Source organism: Notolabrus celidotus, chromosome 1, assembly GCF_009762535.1.
Source record: "Notolabrus celidotus isolate fNotCel1 chromosome 1, fNotCel1.pri, whole genome shotgun sequence".
NCBI classification, from domain to species: Eukaryota; Metazoa; Chordata; class Actinopteri; order Labriformes; family Labridae; genus Notolabrus; species Notolabrus celidotus.
The window spans coordinates 10780892-10800122 of record NC_048272.1 but is presented as its reverse complement, the minus strand read 5'-3'; the positions used below and the strand labels follow the sequence as shown (position 1 = coordinate 10800122).

The following is a 19231-nucleotide window of genomic DNA, read 5'->3' as shown; positions in this document are numbered from 1 at the left end:
TCCTTACACAAGGATTATAATGTTGAATAAACACATTGAAAGAAAGACTTGAGTTTCTACCAGTAGAGACAGTCACTTTAATGGCATCTAGATAATTACATAGCAGCAGGAACATTAATAAAACATCTTAAACATCTGTTTCTTGCAAAGCAACAATGTTATATCATAAATATTTATGTAGATAAATAAAATAATCTGATGGGTATACAGATAAACATGTCTATATATTACAAAAAATGTGTTTGTTTCTTGGCTTTTTCATTTCTTAAACAACACAGTCTCACCCATCGTGAAGCTATAACTAAGGCAAGAAATATAAGCTCTCTCTCTTATCTAGTTATGATTCTTTATATGTAAATACTGCAGTATGAAACATCAAGTTTCTACAATAAAACTTTGTGTAATGTTCCCCTTTGTGTTCACTCAACAACTTTTAATGTATTTTTTTAACATTGAGAATAAACACGACAAATAAACAACAGTCCAAGCTTGAGCCGTTCTCCATTGAACAACAGCCCCATGTTGCATCCTAGCTTATGATTTTCCCTCCAGCATGTCTTTGAACCAGACATGATAAATGTAACCTTGTTATTCAAAAAAAAAAACTTTGACATTTGAAGAACTACACTTGCTCCCTTTTTGGGAGGACTGAGACTAGAGGTTTGTTTTCTCTGTAATGTCTGCTGTTTAAAATGAAGCTAGAATATGGTCAGCTTAGCTTAGCACAAAGGCTGCAAATGTGGTAAACAACTAGCCTTGCTTTTTTTAAAGGTAACAAAACCCAAATAATACATTTTAACTGTGGGCTTCTTGTTTGTGCCAAGGATTAGTCAAATGATGGCCGGCCCAGTTGATATGTTTTTGAGAAACAAACAAGATGCTCTCTGTTGGTGTGGAATGTCCAGAATCAGCTACTATATCTAGTCAGTAAAAAGTGAGGTAAATAAGGTGTTGGAACAAGTTACTAAGCCTCTTAGTCTACCTCTCCATCACAGATTTTATTTCTCTGATTTATGTAGCGTACAGGAGCAGTTTGGTCTGTTCCCCTTGGAAACCAAAAATAAACTGGGAGGTCTGACAGCCCTAGTTCAGCCTATGAACCCTGATATAAAAGTACATCTTACACTTTTGTTTTTGTAAAAAATAAACAAAAGAAACACATGTTGGGTTTAGAGGAGCCAGACCAGTTTTTCAATGTTAGACCTTATCTTCACTCACTCCATGCTAAGTTAATGGAACCATCTGCAAGCTCTAGTGTACATTTCAGTGACAGAAACGTGCTGTAATGTATTTCATCCAGCTCTGCCAGAAAATGAATTAGTGTACTTCTAAAAATGTCAAGCTTTGAATTTAACAGGGCTGCTTATTATCAACACTTACATTCTTAGTAAAACAGTGCTTTAAGCAACAGTGTATGCCGATATGTGAAGACTAGGAGACAGACTGAAGGAGTAAAGCTTCAAAAACACAATCAATTCATCCACCTCTGTTGAGGCCAAAAAGTCATGTTTAGTTTACCAAGGCATCCTAAATTTGACCATTAATGAGCAAACATTCAAAACAGGCCGTTTCTTTTTCAGCTAAATAAAAGCTCTATTCATCACACAACCTGTGGCCTCCTGCAGCTACTACCTCCATCCTTTTTGCTTTGATTCTTCTGTCATTACTTGTTAATGAAGGTAGAAAATAACAGTCCTGGCCCTGGCCATCTCTGTAATGACAAGCCTCATTCTTAGGCTTTTTCTGCTTGCAGGCTCGTGGTTTTGGCTATTGGCGGTCACCACGCTTCAGCTCGCTGCACTTCATCCTTTCATCTTGCACCACACTGATCAATGTGAGATCAGAGGCCAAGCCACTTCATCTGCTGCTCGTCCATGTGTGATGCTATATGAGGAGGTTTCTTCTCCCGACCCCTTAGCATGTAATTGGTTATGCCTAGAGGCTTAATGTCTTGTACTCACTGAGTATTCGCGTTGCCTAACAGTTCCTCCGCAAATCAATCAGTGTTCAGATTAAATGTAAACCTACATTCATCATACAAGAAGATCGTGAAGATTGTATTGTGTGTTTAGTTAAGTTCCAACTTACAAATTAGACATTTAAGTAGTTTGGATGGCCAAACATTCAGTCCAGTTTGAACGCTTTGGAGAAGGTAAAATGAATTAGAAGGAGCGAGCTTTAAACACACAACACAGCCATACAGACTGGAAAACCTGCACCTAAACCTGACAATGGTGCAGTAAAGTGATAGTTTGTCATTATTATCACATCACTCTATCACTTACAGGTTTATTAACACAGGCTACAAAGCAGCAGGCCACCAATATTTGTAAAAACATCTGGAATATTTTTTTAAACAGCAAACAGTCATGACATAAATATACAGCTCTGCAGTGAGTTTTCAGCAACGATTATTTGCAGGACCTGATAAAGGAACTTAGAAAAAAAGGAATTCTCCAAAAAGTATTAAACAGCTTTGTAAATTTAAATATCTATCCACTCTGTAAATTTAAAAAGAACAAGAGCAGCAGCTTCAGCAGAATGTTAATTTCAGTTTAAAGCTGCAAAGATTTAACAGTCTTAAAGTCTTTAGATAATTTGTTAAATGTAACAGTGAACAAGCAAAACTCTCAGAGTGTGACTAATTCTATTGAAGCATTACCTCAGCAAAACCGACAGCTTTCAATGATTCTATACTCTCTTGTCAAAGTTTGATTTTTTTCAACCATTGTTTCTTCTCTAGTGCACCAGGTTTGTAAAACATTAAATCAACTTAGTGCCAAAGTCATGTTTCTGTTTCTTTGTACCCATCCCTCATCTGATGTGGGCGACGGGAAAAAAACAACAGTGACCAACTCATCCAGAGACAACACTCTAAGCTTGAGAAGACACCCAAGCAAGTTTCTTTTTTATATTATACATGCTTACAGGTGTGATCCAGGATGTCATCCATTTACATTTATAATACCCAATATCCAAATATATTGTAATACGTATAATGTCTCTGTGGAGTTTCACAAGAACAACTTATTCTTTTAATTCAAATTGTCCTTATCAAGAAATAAATACACGTAGAGTAAAACTGTCTACCAGACACGACACTTCTGCTCTGGGTTCATTAGAGTCCCTTCTTGGCACTGAAAAGCTTCTGAGAACGCTTCGAAATTCTGGAGAGATCCAAGCACCCTAAAGATGAAAGGAAAACAGCGAATTAATAGGCTGATAAAAGGTTTAGTTCATTCAAATGCAGAGCGAAGCACTGCTATGTGTGAGCCATAATCTTACCTGTATTCTAAGGGACTGTGTGAGTCAGTCTTGATCGACTGGCTGGCATACTCAGGCCGATAAGCACCACACCACACCTGTAATAGATAAAACAAAAACATGAGTGGAGATCTTAAAAGCATTTTTTACAAATAGAAACAAATGCATCATACAACACAAACTGTATTGACCATTGAACACACCCTCCATTTTCAAATTACAAGCTTTCCAAAGTTCTCTCTAATGCACTGATTGATAAGCTGACCACAACCAAACTTGACCACCTCAGCGAGACCAGCTCTTCAAAATTCAGGGGTTTCGACCTGTAATTTTGTGGCTTACAGTTTTCTGCTTATTCTGTAAATTCCCTGGCACCGACACACTTTACTTTGGCAGCTCATCTTGTCCCCTTTGTGTATTGCTGAACACTGATTTGTTCTGGGATTGCTTCAGCATCACACCCCCTGACCCTTTCTCTTTCTACCTCCTGCGATTTGGCTCCTGAGAAACCACCACTTCTACTTTAATAGGACGTTAGGAAGTCAAGTTTTCCCCTTTTTTCGTTTGACTTACTTGGGCAAAGTTGAGAAAGAAAAGTTGCTTGTGATTCATATCTAGACCAGGTAGACGAGGCTCTTCACCCTGTATCTCCACCCACTTTAAGTAAGCCTGTAAACACACAAATACACACACATTTTAAAAACAGGTTTCTTATCTGCAAGAAGTTTATTATAAGAATTTGGATGGAGTCAGTGCTGCTTAAAGATCATATGTAATCATTTTAAACATATGATTTAATATAAATGCAGGTGCCATCCAACCTTATAGGCTTGCCGAACCCCTCCGTTATCTGCTATATTCTCCCCCAGAGTGCTGATACCGCTGACCTGCATTCAGAGCAATAACATGAACACACACATCAGCATGAAAACACTCATTCATATGGTTACTAATACATGGTTTACATTGTCATGGATCAAGGATTAGAGCCAAGAGGAAAAACAAACATGTAAGTTCATGCATGCCATTGTTTTGCTTACGTTTTGTCCACCTGCTAGCTTCCAGTTGAAGTTGCCGTATTGTTGTACCATGCACTTTGACTGCTCTTTAAAATGCTCTGCAGAGTAATTACTCCACCAGTTTAGCATGTTACCGTCCTTGTCAAAATTACGCCCTGCAAAAAAAAACACATTATCTGTTAAAGCAACGCACAGTTCACCCAACATGATGTATGTCACCTCTTACAGCTGGTGGTGCAAGCAAACTCAAGATCAATTGTTATTCTAAAATAACAGAAAAGGATAAACTGCATGTATCAGTTCAGGCTAAACAACATCTCCATGATGAATCACTCATGTCTTACCGTTATCATCAAAACCATGTGTGATCTCATGGCCGATAACCATTCCTATTCCTCCAAAGTTTAGGGCCTGGTGCTGTTGTTTACTGAAGAAAGGCGGCTGCAGGATTCCTGCAGGAAACACTGAGACAGACAAAAACAGAAACAGTGAAATAGTGGAAAGGGAGGAATTATAGCATTTATAAAACAAAGAAAACATTTCTAGTTTGGCCTCATATATTCTCATAAAGCTCTCACCTATCTGGTTTCTGTTTGGTGAGTAGAATGCATTCACTACAGCAGCACCGATGATCCACCTGAGAAGTGATTAGTAAAGGCTTTATATTTAAAAAAGACACCATAGAGAACATTATCTAGCATTTCAAAAAATGGCGTTCCTCTTTAAATCTTCTTTTGGAACTAAATTATGACTGTTTCTTCTTCAGTCTGAAACATTAGGAACAAGATAATAAGAGCACCAAGCTAGTATTAGGTTTTCATATACCATTTGGATGATAGCTCACTTGTTCAGCAAATTTTTATTTTTATTTTTATTTATTTATTTATTTATTTTTATTTTATTTATTTTAGTGTTTTTATTACTATTGTTGCATATTGTGTTGTTAGCCTTAGGATTATGGGGTGGGTTCGGGGTCGGGGCTGGGGCTGGGATCTTAATTTATTCTATTTTAAGCTGTTTTTCTTGTACAGCACTTTGTGTTACAATGTCATTGTATGAAAAGCGCTTTATAAATAAAGTCTGATTGATTGATTGATTGATTGTTACCTATCTTATCAAGCAGGGGCATATGTACATGATTTTATGTAATCTCGGGTTTCTGTTTTGATTCTTAATCATGTTTATTTCACACACTTGAAACAATGTGACCGCCTGAGTGGTTTATTTAGAGAAGAAAGCTTGTAATTATAGGTGTGGTGTATCAAGTGCTTACAGGTCAGGGTCAACTGGCTCTCTGAGCTTCTTCAGGCTCTTCTGTGCCTCTGACTTCAGATTCTCCAGGATGTTCTCAAAATAATGCTCTTCACTGAAATTAAGCTGAAAGTAGAAACAGGACAAATCAGTGACATGGGAGCATCAGACGGTTGGTTGGCTTGGAAACAGACTTGTTGTTACTTACATGAGCATACTCCTGGTCGAGCTTCTGGTTGCTCTCCTGCAGGATGTGATCCGGATAGCCAATGTGCTCCTTGATTGCCATGGCCTACAAGTGAAGCAGAATCATTAGTGTAACATCTAGAGAAAACACACCTATTTTCAGAGTTTGTTTGTGTGATTTACCTTCTCTCTAGCCTTCTCCTTTGAGGGAGCATCCATCCAGTTTAACTCCTCCAGTGTTTCCACATACGCCTGCTGGATCTTACTGATGAGATTACTGACCTGTCAATAGAGTAAATAAAATCTCTCATCATAATGGGGCCAGAGCTTCCATGTGATTTACTTTGTTGTAAAATAGAGTTTACCTATGGCATCATGTATTTCGCACAATGTGCAAAGTAAAATGTAAAATTTGACATAAAATGCATTGTTGCAATATAAAAAGATCAAAAAGCATTCATTTCAAAACAATAAGAATGTATTTTTGTGTTTACAGTTTTTATACAGCAGAGTTTAAAATTTGGGACCTCAAGATAGCTTTATTTTTTTTAAACCAGGCTGTAAACATGTTTATTATTGCTTCAAATATCGTCTTTTTTGAATTTATGTGTATTTGGTTTCAGGTGTTTCTGCAGCCAGCCTCAAGTGGACGCTCAATAAACTGCAGTTTATAACACTTCAGCATGTGCTTCATATTTTGGGACCGGAGGTCGCCGCTTGGCCTGTCTGCAAATCCATAAATTATTCAAGTATTTTAGGCAAGTGTTTTGCAACAGGTTTCTATTGTTACTCTTCCTTTAGGAATTTTGTATTTGTCTTTAAGTTTGCATAATTTCTAAATTTGTAGCTTTTTTTTTTCCACTCACGGAAACAATTTGCCCAAGCAGGCTACCATACCAAGAAAGACTCACCATTTGCTTGCTCTCTCCAGCGAAGCTCTCTCTCACATACAGAGCTCCCACTGCATTCTCCATGCTGCTCTGAACATATCGGACACATTCCCGCCACCAAGCATCCTCCACAGTGGTCCCATAGAGAGTCTGATAACACACGCACACACAGACAGAAGCGCACAGTGATTTAGTTTTTTAAAACAGGCTTCTTTAAATGTGAGCTACTCAGTTCCTTCATGCTTATCGTACCTTCCTGTAACGAGCTCTGGCATCTTTGAAACGGCGGCTCAGGCTGTTAACTCTGTCGATGATGAGCTGCCAGGTGAGGTAGTTCTGCATAGTTCTAAAAACACAAGTTGTTTTAAATTTGTTGAGCTGAGTCAAAGCTATCCTTTAAGATAACATTTTCATGGAGTAATTTTTGGGATAAAACACTTGGACTGACCTGACGCTGTGTCTGGAGAGAACCTCATTCATCTTCTCAAGGTAGGGAGAGCTGTAAACTACCACCTCCTCATCAACCTGCACCTTAATGGACACACCAGACAGCACACCTTGAAGAAAGCGTGTCCAGTTAAAACCCTGCAAAACAGAAGAAGGGAGATATTTTAATGTTAGTCTGTATTTTTAACAGTTTTTTTTTTCAGCAACACTTACATATAATTAACTTGTTGGTACAGCAGATGTTTAAGTATTGATTTTAAGATTTTCCTTTTTTTGTTTTTAAAGCTCTGAATGGTCTGGCCCCTCCCTATATAACTGACCTCCTGAGCCCTTACAAAACCTCCAGGCCTCTGAGGTCTTCTGACATGGGTCTCCTGGCAGTTCCCCGGTCAAAATATAAGCTGAAGGGCGACCGTGCTTTTAGTGTAAAGGCCCCGCATCTTTGGAACAGCCTCCCCTCCTCAATTAGGACCGCCCCCTCTTTCGACTCTTTTAAGACTCGCCTCAAAGCACACTTTTATACTTTAGCATTTGAGTCCTCTAGCCCTGAATAGGTTCTCATTTACAATGCTGTGCTTTCCTTGTCGTTTGTTTGTCTCTTTTCAAATGATTGTTTGTTTGGTCTCACATTGTGATATTTTTTATGTATTGTACAGCACATTTGTCAGCTTCTGCTGTGTTTTTAAATGTGCTTTATAGATACATTTGACTTGACTTGACTTGACTTGACTTAAGTAGCACCTTTCATTACCATGAAGCATGTATCAGTAACACACAAGGTGTTGTTAGGTACAAAAACAACAGTCATGGCTATCCTGATCAAAATGTACCTACAAGCAAATTTTAGCTCTTAAATTAACATGTTAGTTAGTTAGTTAGTTAATTAGTTAGACAAGACAAGATATTCCTTTATAGGTCTCACAACAGGGAAATTCAAAGTTAGTTAGTTAGTTAGTTAGTTAGTTAGTTAGTTAGTTATTTTGTATACCAACAGCAAGCTAACCACAAACCAGGAGCCAGCAGGCTACTAGCTTAAATCCGCGCAAACAATGAAAAAATCTATCCTGATGAAAATGGAACAAAATTATCTACAGGTGATCTTGACATGTTTCAGGGTTCTTATTTGGACAAAAATCACTACATGTTGTGTGGATTAAAAAAAAACTGAAAAAGTGCTTTTAGAATAGTTATTTTACCTTGAGGCAGAGCTAGGCTAGCTGTTTCTGCCTTTCTACAGTATGTGCTAAAGTATGTGGTTTAGCTTCAAATTTACAGTAGAGAAATTAAAACGTTTTCTGTTATTTGTATAACATAATTGACTGCAAGAAAGTGAATACATATATTGATGTTGTTTATCTATCTGGGACCCTTGGACCCAAGATGCAAATGTTAGATGCAATTTAACAGGCTGGTGTCTTTCTGCTGTCAGATGCTGTTTAACAGCTTGAGGTAAATTTTGTTTGTTTACCTAAGTGGAAAGTTTTTTATGTAGTTTCTCCTCCCTGACTGTGAAATAGTTTTTGAATCAGTGGAATAACACCTACATTGAGGCTGAAAGTGCTCTGCAGCTCAACCAAAGTCATCTTGTTGTAGAGGACGGTGACATCTTGGCGCTCCTCTGCTGGTGATGTGGCCTATCCAGCAACAGGAAGGAAAAGTTTTCTGTAAACTTATACTTTGTATTATAAATATTAACATTTCACTCTCCTTACGTCAGCAAAGTCTCATTTGTCATGCTCTTGACAGGCACAAAAAAAAGACAGGTTAAAAGCTTGGCTGATCTCTTGCGTTCACACCAAATGCTTCCTAGTTTTGTCATTTGATGGAAGCAGAGAGGAGGTGCTCATTTTTCATCGTGTCATTATTCATTATCTTTCACCCTCATCACAGACTTTTATTCCCTGTTGAGGTTGGCACTCACGTTGGCGATGTCTGTCTCCAGCTCCAGCACTTGCATCATTTCCTCCCACACACGGTCGTCATCCTGAGTCAAGTTCCTGTCCTCTCGGGTTATCTTCGCGATAGAAACCATGAAATGAAGGTAGGCCTCTCGAACCTGTGATGCAATCACAAGCTGTAAAAGTTGTTTCTAAAGCAAATTAAAGGCTGTGTCAAGACAATCGAGGTAAATGGAATTATAGTTAAACTCAAGGAAAGGAAATTAACAGTAGAAAACTTGCCTCAAAGTTTTCTTTCTTTTTAAATAACTTGTTTTCATAGTTTCTTCAGCAGTAGGTAGTTCTGATGTAGCAGTAACTTCCAAACTAAGTTAGAAGTTAATGTTTTTTTTGTAATTAACACCACTAAAAAAATCTCATTTACCTCAATTGTACTATGAAGGGGTGGGTATCAAAAAGAGAGGTTTTTAAAAAAACTATAGTTTAAAATAAGCTGCACCATAAGATTTTTTGGTCAGTGTGAAACCTGGACTGAACTGATCTCACCTTTTTGTAATTTCCATCGTTGAAGTAATAGTCTCTGGATGGCATTCCAAGGCCTGGCTGGTCAATCTAAAGAGATTACAAGAAGGAAACATCAGCTGTTTGTGGCCATAATCTTCCATACCTTTCTTGGATTTTTAACAGTGTATTTTAAGGAACAATTCTGGGAACAGGATATATTTTTGTTATTGACAACAAATCCCAAGAAACAATGAAAATAAATAATAGATCCTTCACCCTTTTATTACTTGTGTAGCTACAGTTTGCTATAACTTATACCGATATGCAACAGACCTTGAAAAAATACTGAAAACATATCATTTAAAGTTGCACAGAGTCACATGTTCCTTTATTATTATGAACATGGGCCCTGCGGTCAATATTCAGTTATGCCATATGCACAGTCAAGTAAGTCTTGTGCACCTCAAATGTATATTATTCCTGTTGCAATTAAACCCAAACATATACACACTTTTTCTTCATCTTTTATATTTTGGCTTAAAACTGCTACTACTACAAAATTACCGGGCCTTAATCATTAATTTTAGATTCATATCTTTAATTGAAACCATTGGGCTTGAAATTTGTTCAACAGACAAACAAGGGATTATCACAAGTACAGAGGGGGAAGATGAGCTCATTATTGCTCTTTGTCTTGTCATGGGATTTGTTTCCAAGGATAAAAATATCGAACAAAAATCAGTTCATTTCTGTAAAAGGACATTATGGCTGCACATTTTTATTGGTGCTCTTGTAGACGGTGATCTCACATAAATTATATGGCGCCGAGAGTCACGGTCGTCCGTCCACACATACATGTCCAGCAAAACCCTCTTGTGGAAACGACCGGTGAGGACTGCCAGTGTGTCCTCCAGGCTCCAAGCTTCCTCTACAGCAAGAGGGAAAAAATCTGGTCCTTAATTTAAACACACTTGAGCTGTAAAGAGCTTTTTAATATGACAGGCTGCAAAAAACAGCCCCATCTCTGCCTCTGTTGCTCATCAAATATGGCTCTCTGTGTAAACCTGTGAGCACACATGCAGCTCTGTTTGGTCAATTCAGTTTGAGCCACCATCCATGATTACATGTAATTGAAGTGGCAAGAGCCAGGAGCTTTGGGAAGAGCAGAGTAGACTATTTAAAGCCTTCTCCTGCACAGTCCTGAGTGAGGCCCTGCTCCTCTGCCCACTCATCACGCTCCCAACCTCCCCACCTGACTGAAGAGCCTCAGCCGGCTTCTCAATCCCGCCGACAAAGCTAATACTCAGCATTTCAACTGACAACAAATATAACCTCACAAGCTCTGTGTGAGCACATGTATTTGAGTAGGATTGTTTGCGTGGATATGTTGCATGTGCACAGTGTAAACATTAATCAGAGGGGGGTTTAGAGGTGTTTCTACCTGATGTGGTGTTCCAGTCATCTGACGCCACAGGCCAGTCTCCGATACTGTCGATGAGCTTCAGGAGGGGCTGGGAGTCATGCAGCTCGATGAGACCTTAAGGGGAAATACCACAACTTATGAAATACAACAACACTGTAGTCACTTTACTACTCATTCTGTAAGACCCTCTGCTTCATTTTGATTGATAGTTCCTTTTTTTGTTTTCACTTTGGAGAGGGGTTCACAAAAACACTTCAACCACAGGAATGAACACTCAACTTCCAAGTGGACATGGATGAGAAATCTTAAAATGTTTTTGGGCCAGAGCTTCCATGTGATTTATTTCGTTGTAAAACAGAGTTTACTTATGGCATCATGTATTTCGCACAATGTGCAAAGTAAAATGTAAAATTTGACATAAAATGCATTGTTGCAATATAAAAAGATTACAAAGCATTCATTACAAAGACAATAAGAATGCATTTTTGTGTTTACAATTTTCACTCCCACATTTCTTTGACAATCAAATGGGTCGAGTTTGCAAAGTCTACAAAATCAATTAAATCCATTTCCTCAAAAGAGACCCTGGAATGTATTCAAAAGTTTTATATTGACACCGTCAGGAAGAAACCTTCCAAAACCACTACTTTCTTGAATGTATATAAGCCTTTTCTTTGATGATTTCATCTGTTTTATTTTAGAATAAATCATTTTAGATGAAATATGGAGATACAAGGTTTTTGCTCGACAGCTGCAATATTAATTTAACTAAAATCTTGTATTGTCTTGCTTTTATTGTATTGTAGGCAGGGATGTTAGTCTTTACATTTTGTTGTGTAAGATTGTTGAATTTCTGAGATAGTACATACATAAATTAAAGTGTTTTGGGAAGTCGAAGAAGGCTGCTCCGTCTTTATTGTAGAGTTTGAGGCAGCAGCATCAGAACTAAGACAAGCTCTTTCCACTTTCTATTTTCGGAGCATAAAATGAATAAATAATGTCATCAGATGTTATTATAACTTATAACAAACAGTCTAAATAAACTGTAAATAGGTCTAGGCGATTTCATTTGGTCTGTGTAGTTAGGAAATAGTCAGACATAGACAGAAATTTGAATTCCATATGACTAAGGAAGGTCAACAGATCCTAAAAAGATCCAGAAATACTCCATGTCATTTATTGTGCTGACAAATTGCGTTGCTCTGAAAGGAAAAACAGACATTTTTCAACTTTGTAAATGTATCCGAAGCTTCTGCGTTAAGTTGGAAGAGGATGAATGATGTGACACTGAGATTCTCTGAACTGTGGACCAATATTCAATCTGATGAAGACACAGAAAGGGGACAAGAGAAATGGAGACAACCATAGAAGAAGAAAAATAGGAGGGGAAAGTCGGGGCTGTGAGTCACAGCCAATTACGAAGGTCCACCCAGACACACAAAGACAATCACCAGGTGAGGTTTTGTGTAAATATAAAGATACAGGTGAACGTATGCATGATACATAAAGAGATCCTTACTGTCATTCATGCAGGAGCTGTACAGGACTTTGGCCTTCTTGATGGCTTCCCTGTCCTGCTCTTTCTCCGTCTCTAGAACACCTGCAGCAACAAAAAACACAAACAAACATTTCCTTTCTGAATGAACCCCCCACGCACAGCTCCAAACTCTGCCGCCCACTGACCAATGAACTTCCAGCTGACCTTTGAGGACAATCTCCAGTTTGTCCCTCAGAATGTCAAAGACACTGTGACGGGAGCTCGTCTCCGGGATGACATGTTGCTCCAGCCATCCCCCACAGGCGTACTGGTAGAAGTTATCACAAGGCTTTGCAGACTTGTCCATGTTCTGCAGGAGGCGAGCGGCTTCAAGGTTTTCAGGGACGAGAGGGGGGAAAAAAAGAAGAGGTGCATCAGTTTGTTTGTTTTTGCATGAAAGTGGGGTTAACTTTGCAAAAGGAAAGGAGAACAAAGAAAAAACGGTCCCCCTCACCTGCAGTGACACAGTCTGCAGTTGTGCACACATCTGGAGGGTTGGCGCGAAACTGCTGGCCTGTTAAAAAACAGAACCTCTGCTTATGAGAAAGTCTTTTTGAGAAATTACACCCACTCTTAGATAAGTGGGATGTTTTGGGGGATATATAGACTCAATTCTAAAAAGCTTTGATCCATGGCACAGACTGTGTGAATGAGAGAGGCAAGCAATGTCTATGTCAGCAGTGACTCTGCTCACTTTTGTGTGGCTCTGCTGATGAGGCAGGAAAGGGAATTACAGTATTACTGGGTGACTATCAGAAATGCAGCCTCCAATATGACACATGCCAACCCACTTATCCTCACAGTGTCCTGAGTTCAGTTTAAAGGATTAAATCAACCAACAATCACCTTCACTTGTTGAGCTCTTTGACACACTCGTCCTGGTATATTGTTCTGAAGCGGATGAAAGATAAGAGTTTAGACAACATATGATACATTCAAGAGGACTTAATTCTAAGTTAGTATGGTCATTTCGCTGTCTTTGTGGTGCATTGTATTTGCAAGTTCACAATAGCTCATTTATTATTTAAGTAGAACTCTAAGAAGATGCACCTCCCTACATAAAGGTTAGGCTCATGCGTCTATAAGCCAGACTCTCTATCTTTTTAATTCTTACAGGTAAAATTAACCTTTAAATATTTATCTCTGATGACATTTATGCATCACTTTTGCATACACTTGTCTGAAAGCTACTCCAGAGTTAGGATCTTTTCCCAACACAAAAACCAAGCAGAGAGACACTTGTCATTACTGCTGCCATCTGTAGTTTCTAGATTTCTCCACAGTGAGCCTGACAGAGACATTACCTTTCAAAACTGACGTGTAGAGGACCACCAGCCCAGCCAAGGCACAGCTGACCAGCATCAGCAGCACAGACAGACCGATCTCTGCAACGGTCCAACGACGCTTGCCAGGTTTACTTGATTTCTCCATGATATCCATTTGGCTTTCGGATTTGCCCATATTCCTCCTGACTGCTGGATCTGTGGGAAAGACACCGTGTGAGTGTGGGATGGTCCAGGCAGGGAGCTACCAGTGTGCGTATTTATGTGTGTGTATGTGTGGGCTGTGCACTGATCCATCGGTAAACCCTGCCAGCTGACCTGCAGTGAGTGAGCTTCAACTGCTGAACACCTACAACAACTTCACTGACAGGAGTTGTGGAACTGTGTGTCTCGTTGCATGAGCACAGTCTGTCACTCTGCATGCTGTACTTTTCTGGAGTAATATACAATGTTTCTGCACAGTTTTTCATTTCTATAGCCTGCACATCACTTTAGTTTTTGAGCCTACTGCTTCCACAAAACTGGTCTTTGGGGTGACTCTTTCTCACTTTTCAAAATCTTGATTTAAAGTTAGCAGCTTGAAATTAGTTCCTTCTGAGTAATCACTATTGATCTTGATTTGAGAGGACTTTAAAAAGAGAATACATTTGGAGATTCAGCAGCATGTTTTTGCTTGTGTTAATAAAAAGTAACATCAAGTCAATTGCAAGCAGAGAGACCAAAGTGGGGTTAGATCCCTAAGTAGAGGTTTCACGCTAACTTTTCATATGAGATGATTAAAGAGATCATCCATTCATCCATCCATCCATCCATCCGTCCATCCGTCCATCCATCCATCCATTCATCATCCATTTTTTCTTGCAAACTCCATTCAGAGATGCTCATGCCTGGCCAGGGATTCAAACCAAGAACCCTCTTGCTTTAGGAGACAGCACTACCCACTGATCCATCACGCAGTCAATAGACCAATATTTACATCATAAACATGTGTATTTCCTTAGCTTGATTTTATAATATTTCCCACTTTTCCATTTGGATTTTGGGGTATTTTAAGCTTTTTGTCTCTCTCTAAGTCCCAAAGACTTTACGATTAGAGCACCCAAAAAAAGCTACCCATGTCCACACTTTGCTCAAAGCAGGAAATATGGCGCCTTATTTTTTCAGGCTGCAAACCAGTTGTAGTGTTTTTTATGTTGCAATGGCCTTTTATTTTAGAATACAATAACTGTAAGGAAACCTGTAGCGAAGGGTGACCTTAATAAACATTTTTCTTTGCTCACTTTGTAGAGGTTATTTGACATTTTTAAGTAAGCATGCATAATCTATTTATCTAAGAATCCAGTGTATCTGGTGTTACATTATCAAATAGTTCTACTACACTGCTCTATGTCTTTCCTTTTTTTTTGGCACACACTTAATTCGGCAATCGTTCTCCCACTGATGTTTCCTCTCCATCCATATGGTCCAGTCCTAACACCATATGATGCTTTGGTTGTTAAAATGATTAGTTCACTATAATTATGATGATTCTCCAGGGCTCAAACCACCTGTTATAATTACCTGAAAATCTTCAAAACATTTTGTTATGTGAATGAGTTTATCTATGATATTAAATATCACTAAGCTCCATCTGTTGTTAATGAAGTCCTGGACAGAGAGTTTATTAGATGTGACATTTACACTTGAACAATCTGTGGTGTTAAAAATGAACCATTAAAATTACCCTCACTGACTGTTGTAGGTTGAAATATCTACCCCATCAACACAACCACACACATGCACGCACACACACACCAGGCCTCTAGCCGTACTTCCAGAAAACTATGCAATTATATGCACAATAATTATGTATGTGTGAACACAATATTGCAAATGAGCATTTGTGCAGGGGACAAAACGACAATCACCCGTGGCTTTCAGCAGCATTGCTTTGCATCTATTCATTGTGCAGCACCTGTTTCTCCATAACTAGCCCCATTGCCCTATCATTAGGTCTGACAGGACCCGCGCTGTAAATCAGAGGCTCACACTGCTGTGCCCCATTAGCCCTGCATGATGAATACTCATGGGTACATATCTGGCTCTACAGTGGTGCGGAGCAGGCAGGGGCTTGTTAGAGCTTCAGACTGCACAGGAACTGGCTGTGAGGCCAAATCCTATTCAACTGTATTAACGACAGGCCTGACATTATGGAAAACTCTGCAATAATGTGCAGTCGGCTGTGTCAGTACAAGATTAGTTATCTAATAGGAAGATTTATTTGCATCTTTAAATGTCTGCAGATTGTTGCAATGCAGTTGTGTTTTATAATTTCTTGTTTTAAGGACAAGGAAAAAAATTAGAATTTAGTATTATTTTCATTTTCATACGCTACACATAAGTAAAAAACATACTATTATAATTGGAATGTTTTAGGCCCATGTTACATATATGATAATCTGAGTAATAAGTTAGGTTTGCCGCCACTAAAAGTTTCATCACATTATATCAGCAAACTGTACAAAGCTTTTCAACATATTTGAAGACACATTTAAATCAGTGGTTGAGGTGAACCCCTATCACTTTGACTGAAATCATAAAGAATCAGAGCATGAAGGACGTATATGATGACAGTTTTAATGTTTACATAGACAAAAAGTCGGTCCTAGAGTTTAAGTAATTGATGTTATTGTGTTTTGATGCCTGGTTTGAAACAAGCAGTGAACAACAAAGAAAAATATGGATATAATACTAACCCATAACTTCAAAAGCTTTGTCGCTGTATCATCAAAACACATTTGAGCATTTACTTTTAATTTGAACTTCTGTTTAAAATCTGGTGCTCTTTCAGTAAATTTGGCATATATTTCACTCTTTTATATATGGAGGAAACAAAATAGATAAATGTAGTGAGATTTGCTGACTCCACAAAAATGTGAAATTAATATTTGAAGTATTTGGGATTCATCACCACAGATGAAGAAATCATGGATCTTAAATGTGTCTTCTTTCCAGTTACATTAAGTCCTGTTTTCAATACAAGTGAGAAATGTATGATGAGGGGACATGAACTGTGGTAGCATTAATTCAGGAACATTACAAGTTCAATTAGATTTGCTCTAATTCAATTTTCTGATAATAAAAACAGCCTTTTTGCACATGACCAGCCAGAAATCACTGAATAAATGCAGATATTTTTGATTAGAGTGGAAGCTTAGCGTTGTTTGGAGATTTCCCTGCAGGACAGCATCGACCAGACAGTTAGAGAAAAGAATTCCAGGGACAAAAAAGTCCAAAGAAACATCTCAATATGAGGTGCCAGTCAGCCTCAGAAGTCTATTTCCATTTTTATGAACTAAGAGGCCATAGAATAATAAGCTGCAGTGATAGAGAAAATGTGCTTCTTTCTAACAGCATCTCAGTGCGGCTCAGCAGGCCCCTGCAGATGATACTTACACAGATAGAAATCTGGCTGCATTAAAACATTACTATAATTATAAATACAAACAACAAGAGCTTACAGAGACAGTCGTCACAGCAGCTAAGATGCATCTCCCCAAAAAACTAAACAAATTCAACTGCAAGTACATTAAGCAAAGGCACTTTTTAATATGACTTCTGTCTACCAGCAGGAATCAGCCCTTAAACCTTCAAGTCCTAATTTTCAGGAGAAATGGGGGACATGCTTAAAGCTTTTTTTCATGCCCAACTTCAGCTAAACTCGAGCTGACATGTAAAACAAAGAAAGGATGGAAGTTGAATCTTTATTTTTCACATGTAATGCCATAAAGCCACTTATCCTGGTTGGATTTGGTGTTAGATTATGAATGCTCGGCTATGGAATGACTTTTAATCATATTTAAAAAAAAATATTTTTCAACCATTTTTTGTTTAAACAGGACAAATGTGTGAGAGTGCATTTCAAATGATGTATGAAACAAAGTTTAAACAATCGAACAGGTCAATGTGTCAAACAAAAAACACCTTTTCTGTAAGTGAGACTAATCTGTGCTGAATATTTTGAGGTCTTCTTAATTTAAGCACATTAGGATTACATGCTGTGCACACTAACCGGTACTGTTCTTCTCTAAACTTGCACACAAACAAGGATTAAACACACGCAGGTCATGCGGACAACAATCTGCGCACTTGCTGTTGACATGAGCATTCAATATCCACCAGCAAAAATGTCCAAACAGCTCAACATTTTAGCAAATATCATCATGAAGCACTTTTACAAATCTATCCTGGGCCTCCTGACAATCTGACACGTGTGATACCCAAAGGCTGCAGTTTCAACTTCACTTTGGTACTTTGCAGCAAACAGGCATCTTATCTGAAAGAAATCCACAGGCTTACCTTCGTTCTGTATGTGGATGGTAGAAGTCCCTGAGGAGTTCCCCCCCTCCCACAGCGCGCTAATATCTCACACACCCCTGCTGAGCATCCACTCAGAGCTGGTGTGAGGAGAAATGAGTCTGTGTGCTGCGGGGCTGAAGGAGACGTTTATCCAGCTCGCTGTGCTGCTCGGGGAATGAGTGAGGCAGCAAGAGAGAGAGAGAGAGAGGGAGAGAGAGAGATGGAGGGAGGGGGGAGAGGAGAGAAGAGGGGAGGCAGATGGGAGGTGATAGCACTGGATTGTTTTCGATTACAGCAGTGTGATAAGAAAAAATGTCAGGGTAGTTTGTGTTATGAGGCGGTGATTTGGGTTATGATATGTGGCTGAAGGGGTCAAAGGGATGTGTTGCAATGAGCATTCATCTCTTTTCATCGAGGTGAAAAGGGTAGAAAAATCAGGAAAGCTTGCAGTGATAAAAGCAAACATGTTTTCAAACTTCTCTGCAGACTGATAACAGAGTTTCTGAACCTCTTTAAGCTGTTCTTATCATCATTGCAGCCACAAAGGTACAAGATTTATCCCCACACATTACAGCTGTCTTCCCTCTCCGCTCCTGTGACCTGGAGGACTCACCTTCAGGGAGATCTCAGGTGCCCACAGTGTGCTCACCCGCTGTGGATCTGAACCCTGGCCTGGTGTCAGATTGAAATGGCATGGCGCCCAGGCTCATTATCAGCCTGATTAACCACACTAATTAGCTACTAATAAAGAGGAAGTGGGGCCACAGTGTGTTTGGCTGCTACTCGCAGACGCCCTGCTCCTCAGGTGGCGTTGTTGCTCAGAGATAAGTTGATGTTAAACAAAAACTGCAGATCAAACCCAGAATTGATAATGTATGTAAGATTTACTGACACATTAAAGATCCTCTGTGTGACATCATTTAAACTTAACGAAGGGGAATCTGGCAGAGATGTTTCTGAGTGAGGAAGCCTGCTGTCATTTATCAACAACATGAATGACAGAGTGCATCACAGCAGGGGGTCGAGGTTTGCTACTGAGTTAATCATTTATTCATAGATTTTATTTAGCAGAGGCGAAGGTTCCTCTCAAATACCAAGTGTGGTAAGCATCTGGTGATATCACCAGATATATATATTGGTGTGATATCATTTATTTCTATGATATCTGAAAATTGAATTTGGCATTAAGGG

At 38.9% G+C, this 19231-nt stretch overlaps 1 protein-coding gene across 1 annotated transcript; it reads right to left on the bottom strand.

Moving 5' to 3' along the window:
* Nucleotides 1-2275: 2275 nt before the first annotated feature.
* mmel1 (membrane metallo-endopeptidase-like 1) lies at nucleotides 2276-18279 on the bottom strand. Its single transcript, XM_034709540.1, has 24 exons — nucleotides 18041-18279; nucleotides 13724-13900; nucleotides 13266-13310; nucleotides 12874-12933; nucleotides 12585-12746; nucleotides 12402-12482; nucleotides 10901-10996; nucleotides 10269-10387; nucleotides 9502-9567; nucleotides 8979-9113; nucleotides 8602-8691; nucleotides 7059-7195; nucleotides 6863-6956; nucleotides 6632-6760; nucleotides 5904-6002; nucleotides 5743-5826; nucleotides 5557-5660; nucleotides 4862-4920; nucleotides 4628-4747; nucleotides 4305-4438; nucleotides 4086-4151; nucleotides 3838-3933; nucleotides 3286-3362; nucleotides 2276-3186 (listed from the first exon to the last, which is right to left on the bottom strand). The coding sequence occupies exons 2-24, from the start codon at nucleotides 13878-13880 to the stop codon at nucleotides 3087-3089; spliced, it is 2310 nt and encodes a 769-aa protein (XP_034565431.1). The 5' UTR covers nucleotides 13881-13900; nucleotides 18041-18279; the 3' UTR covers nucleotides 2276-3086.
* Between the last annotated feature and the right edge of the window lie 952 nt (nucleotides 18280-19231).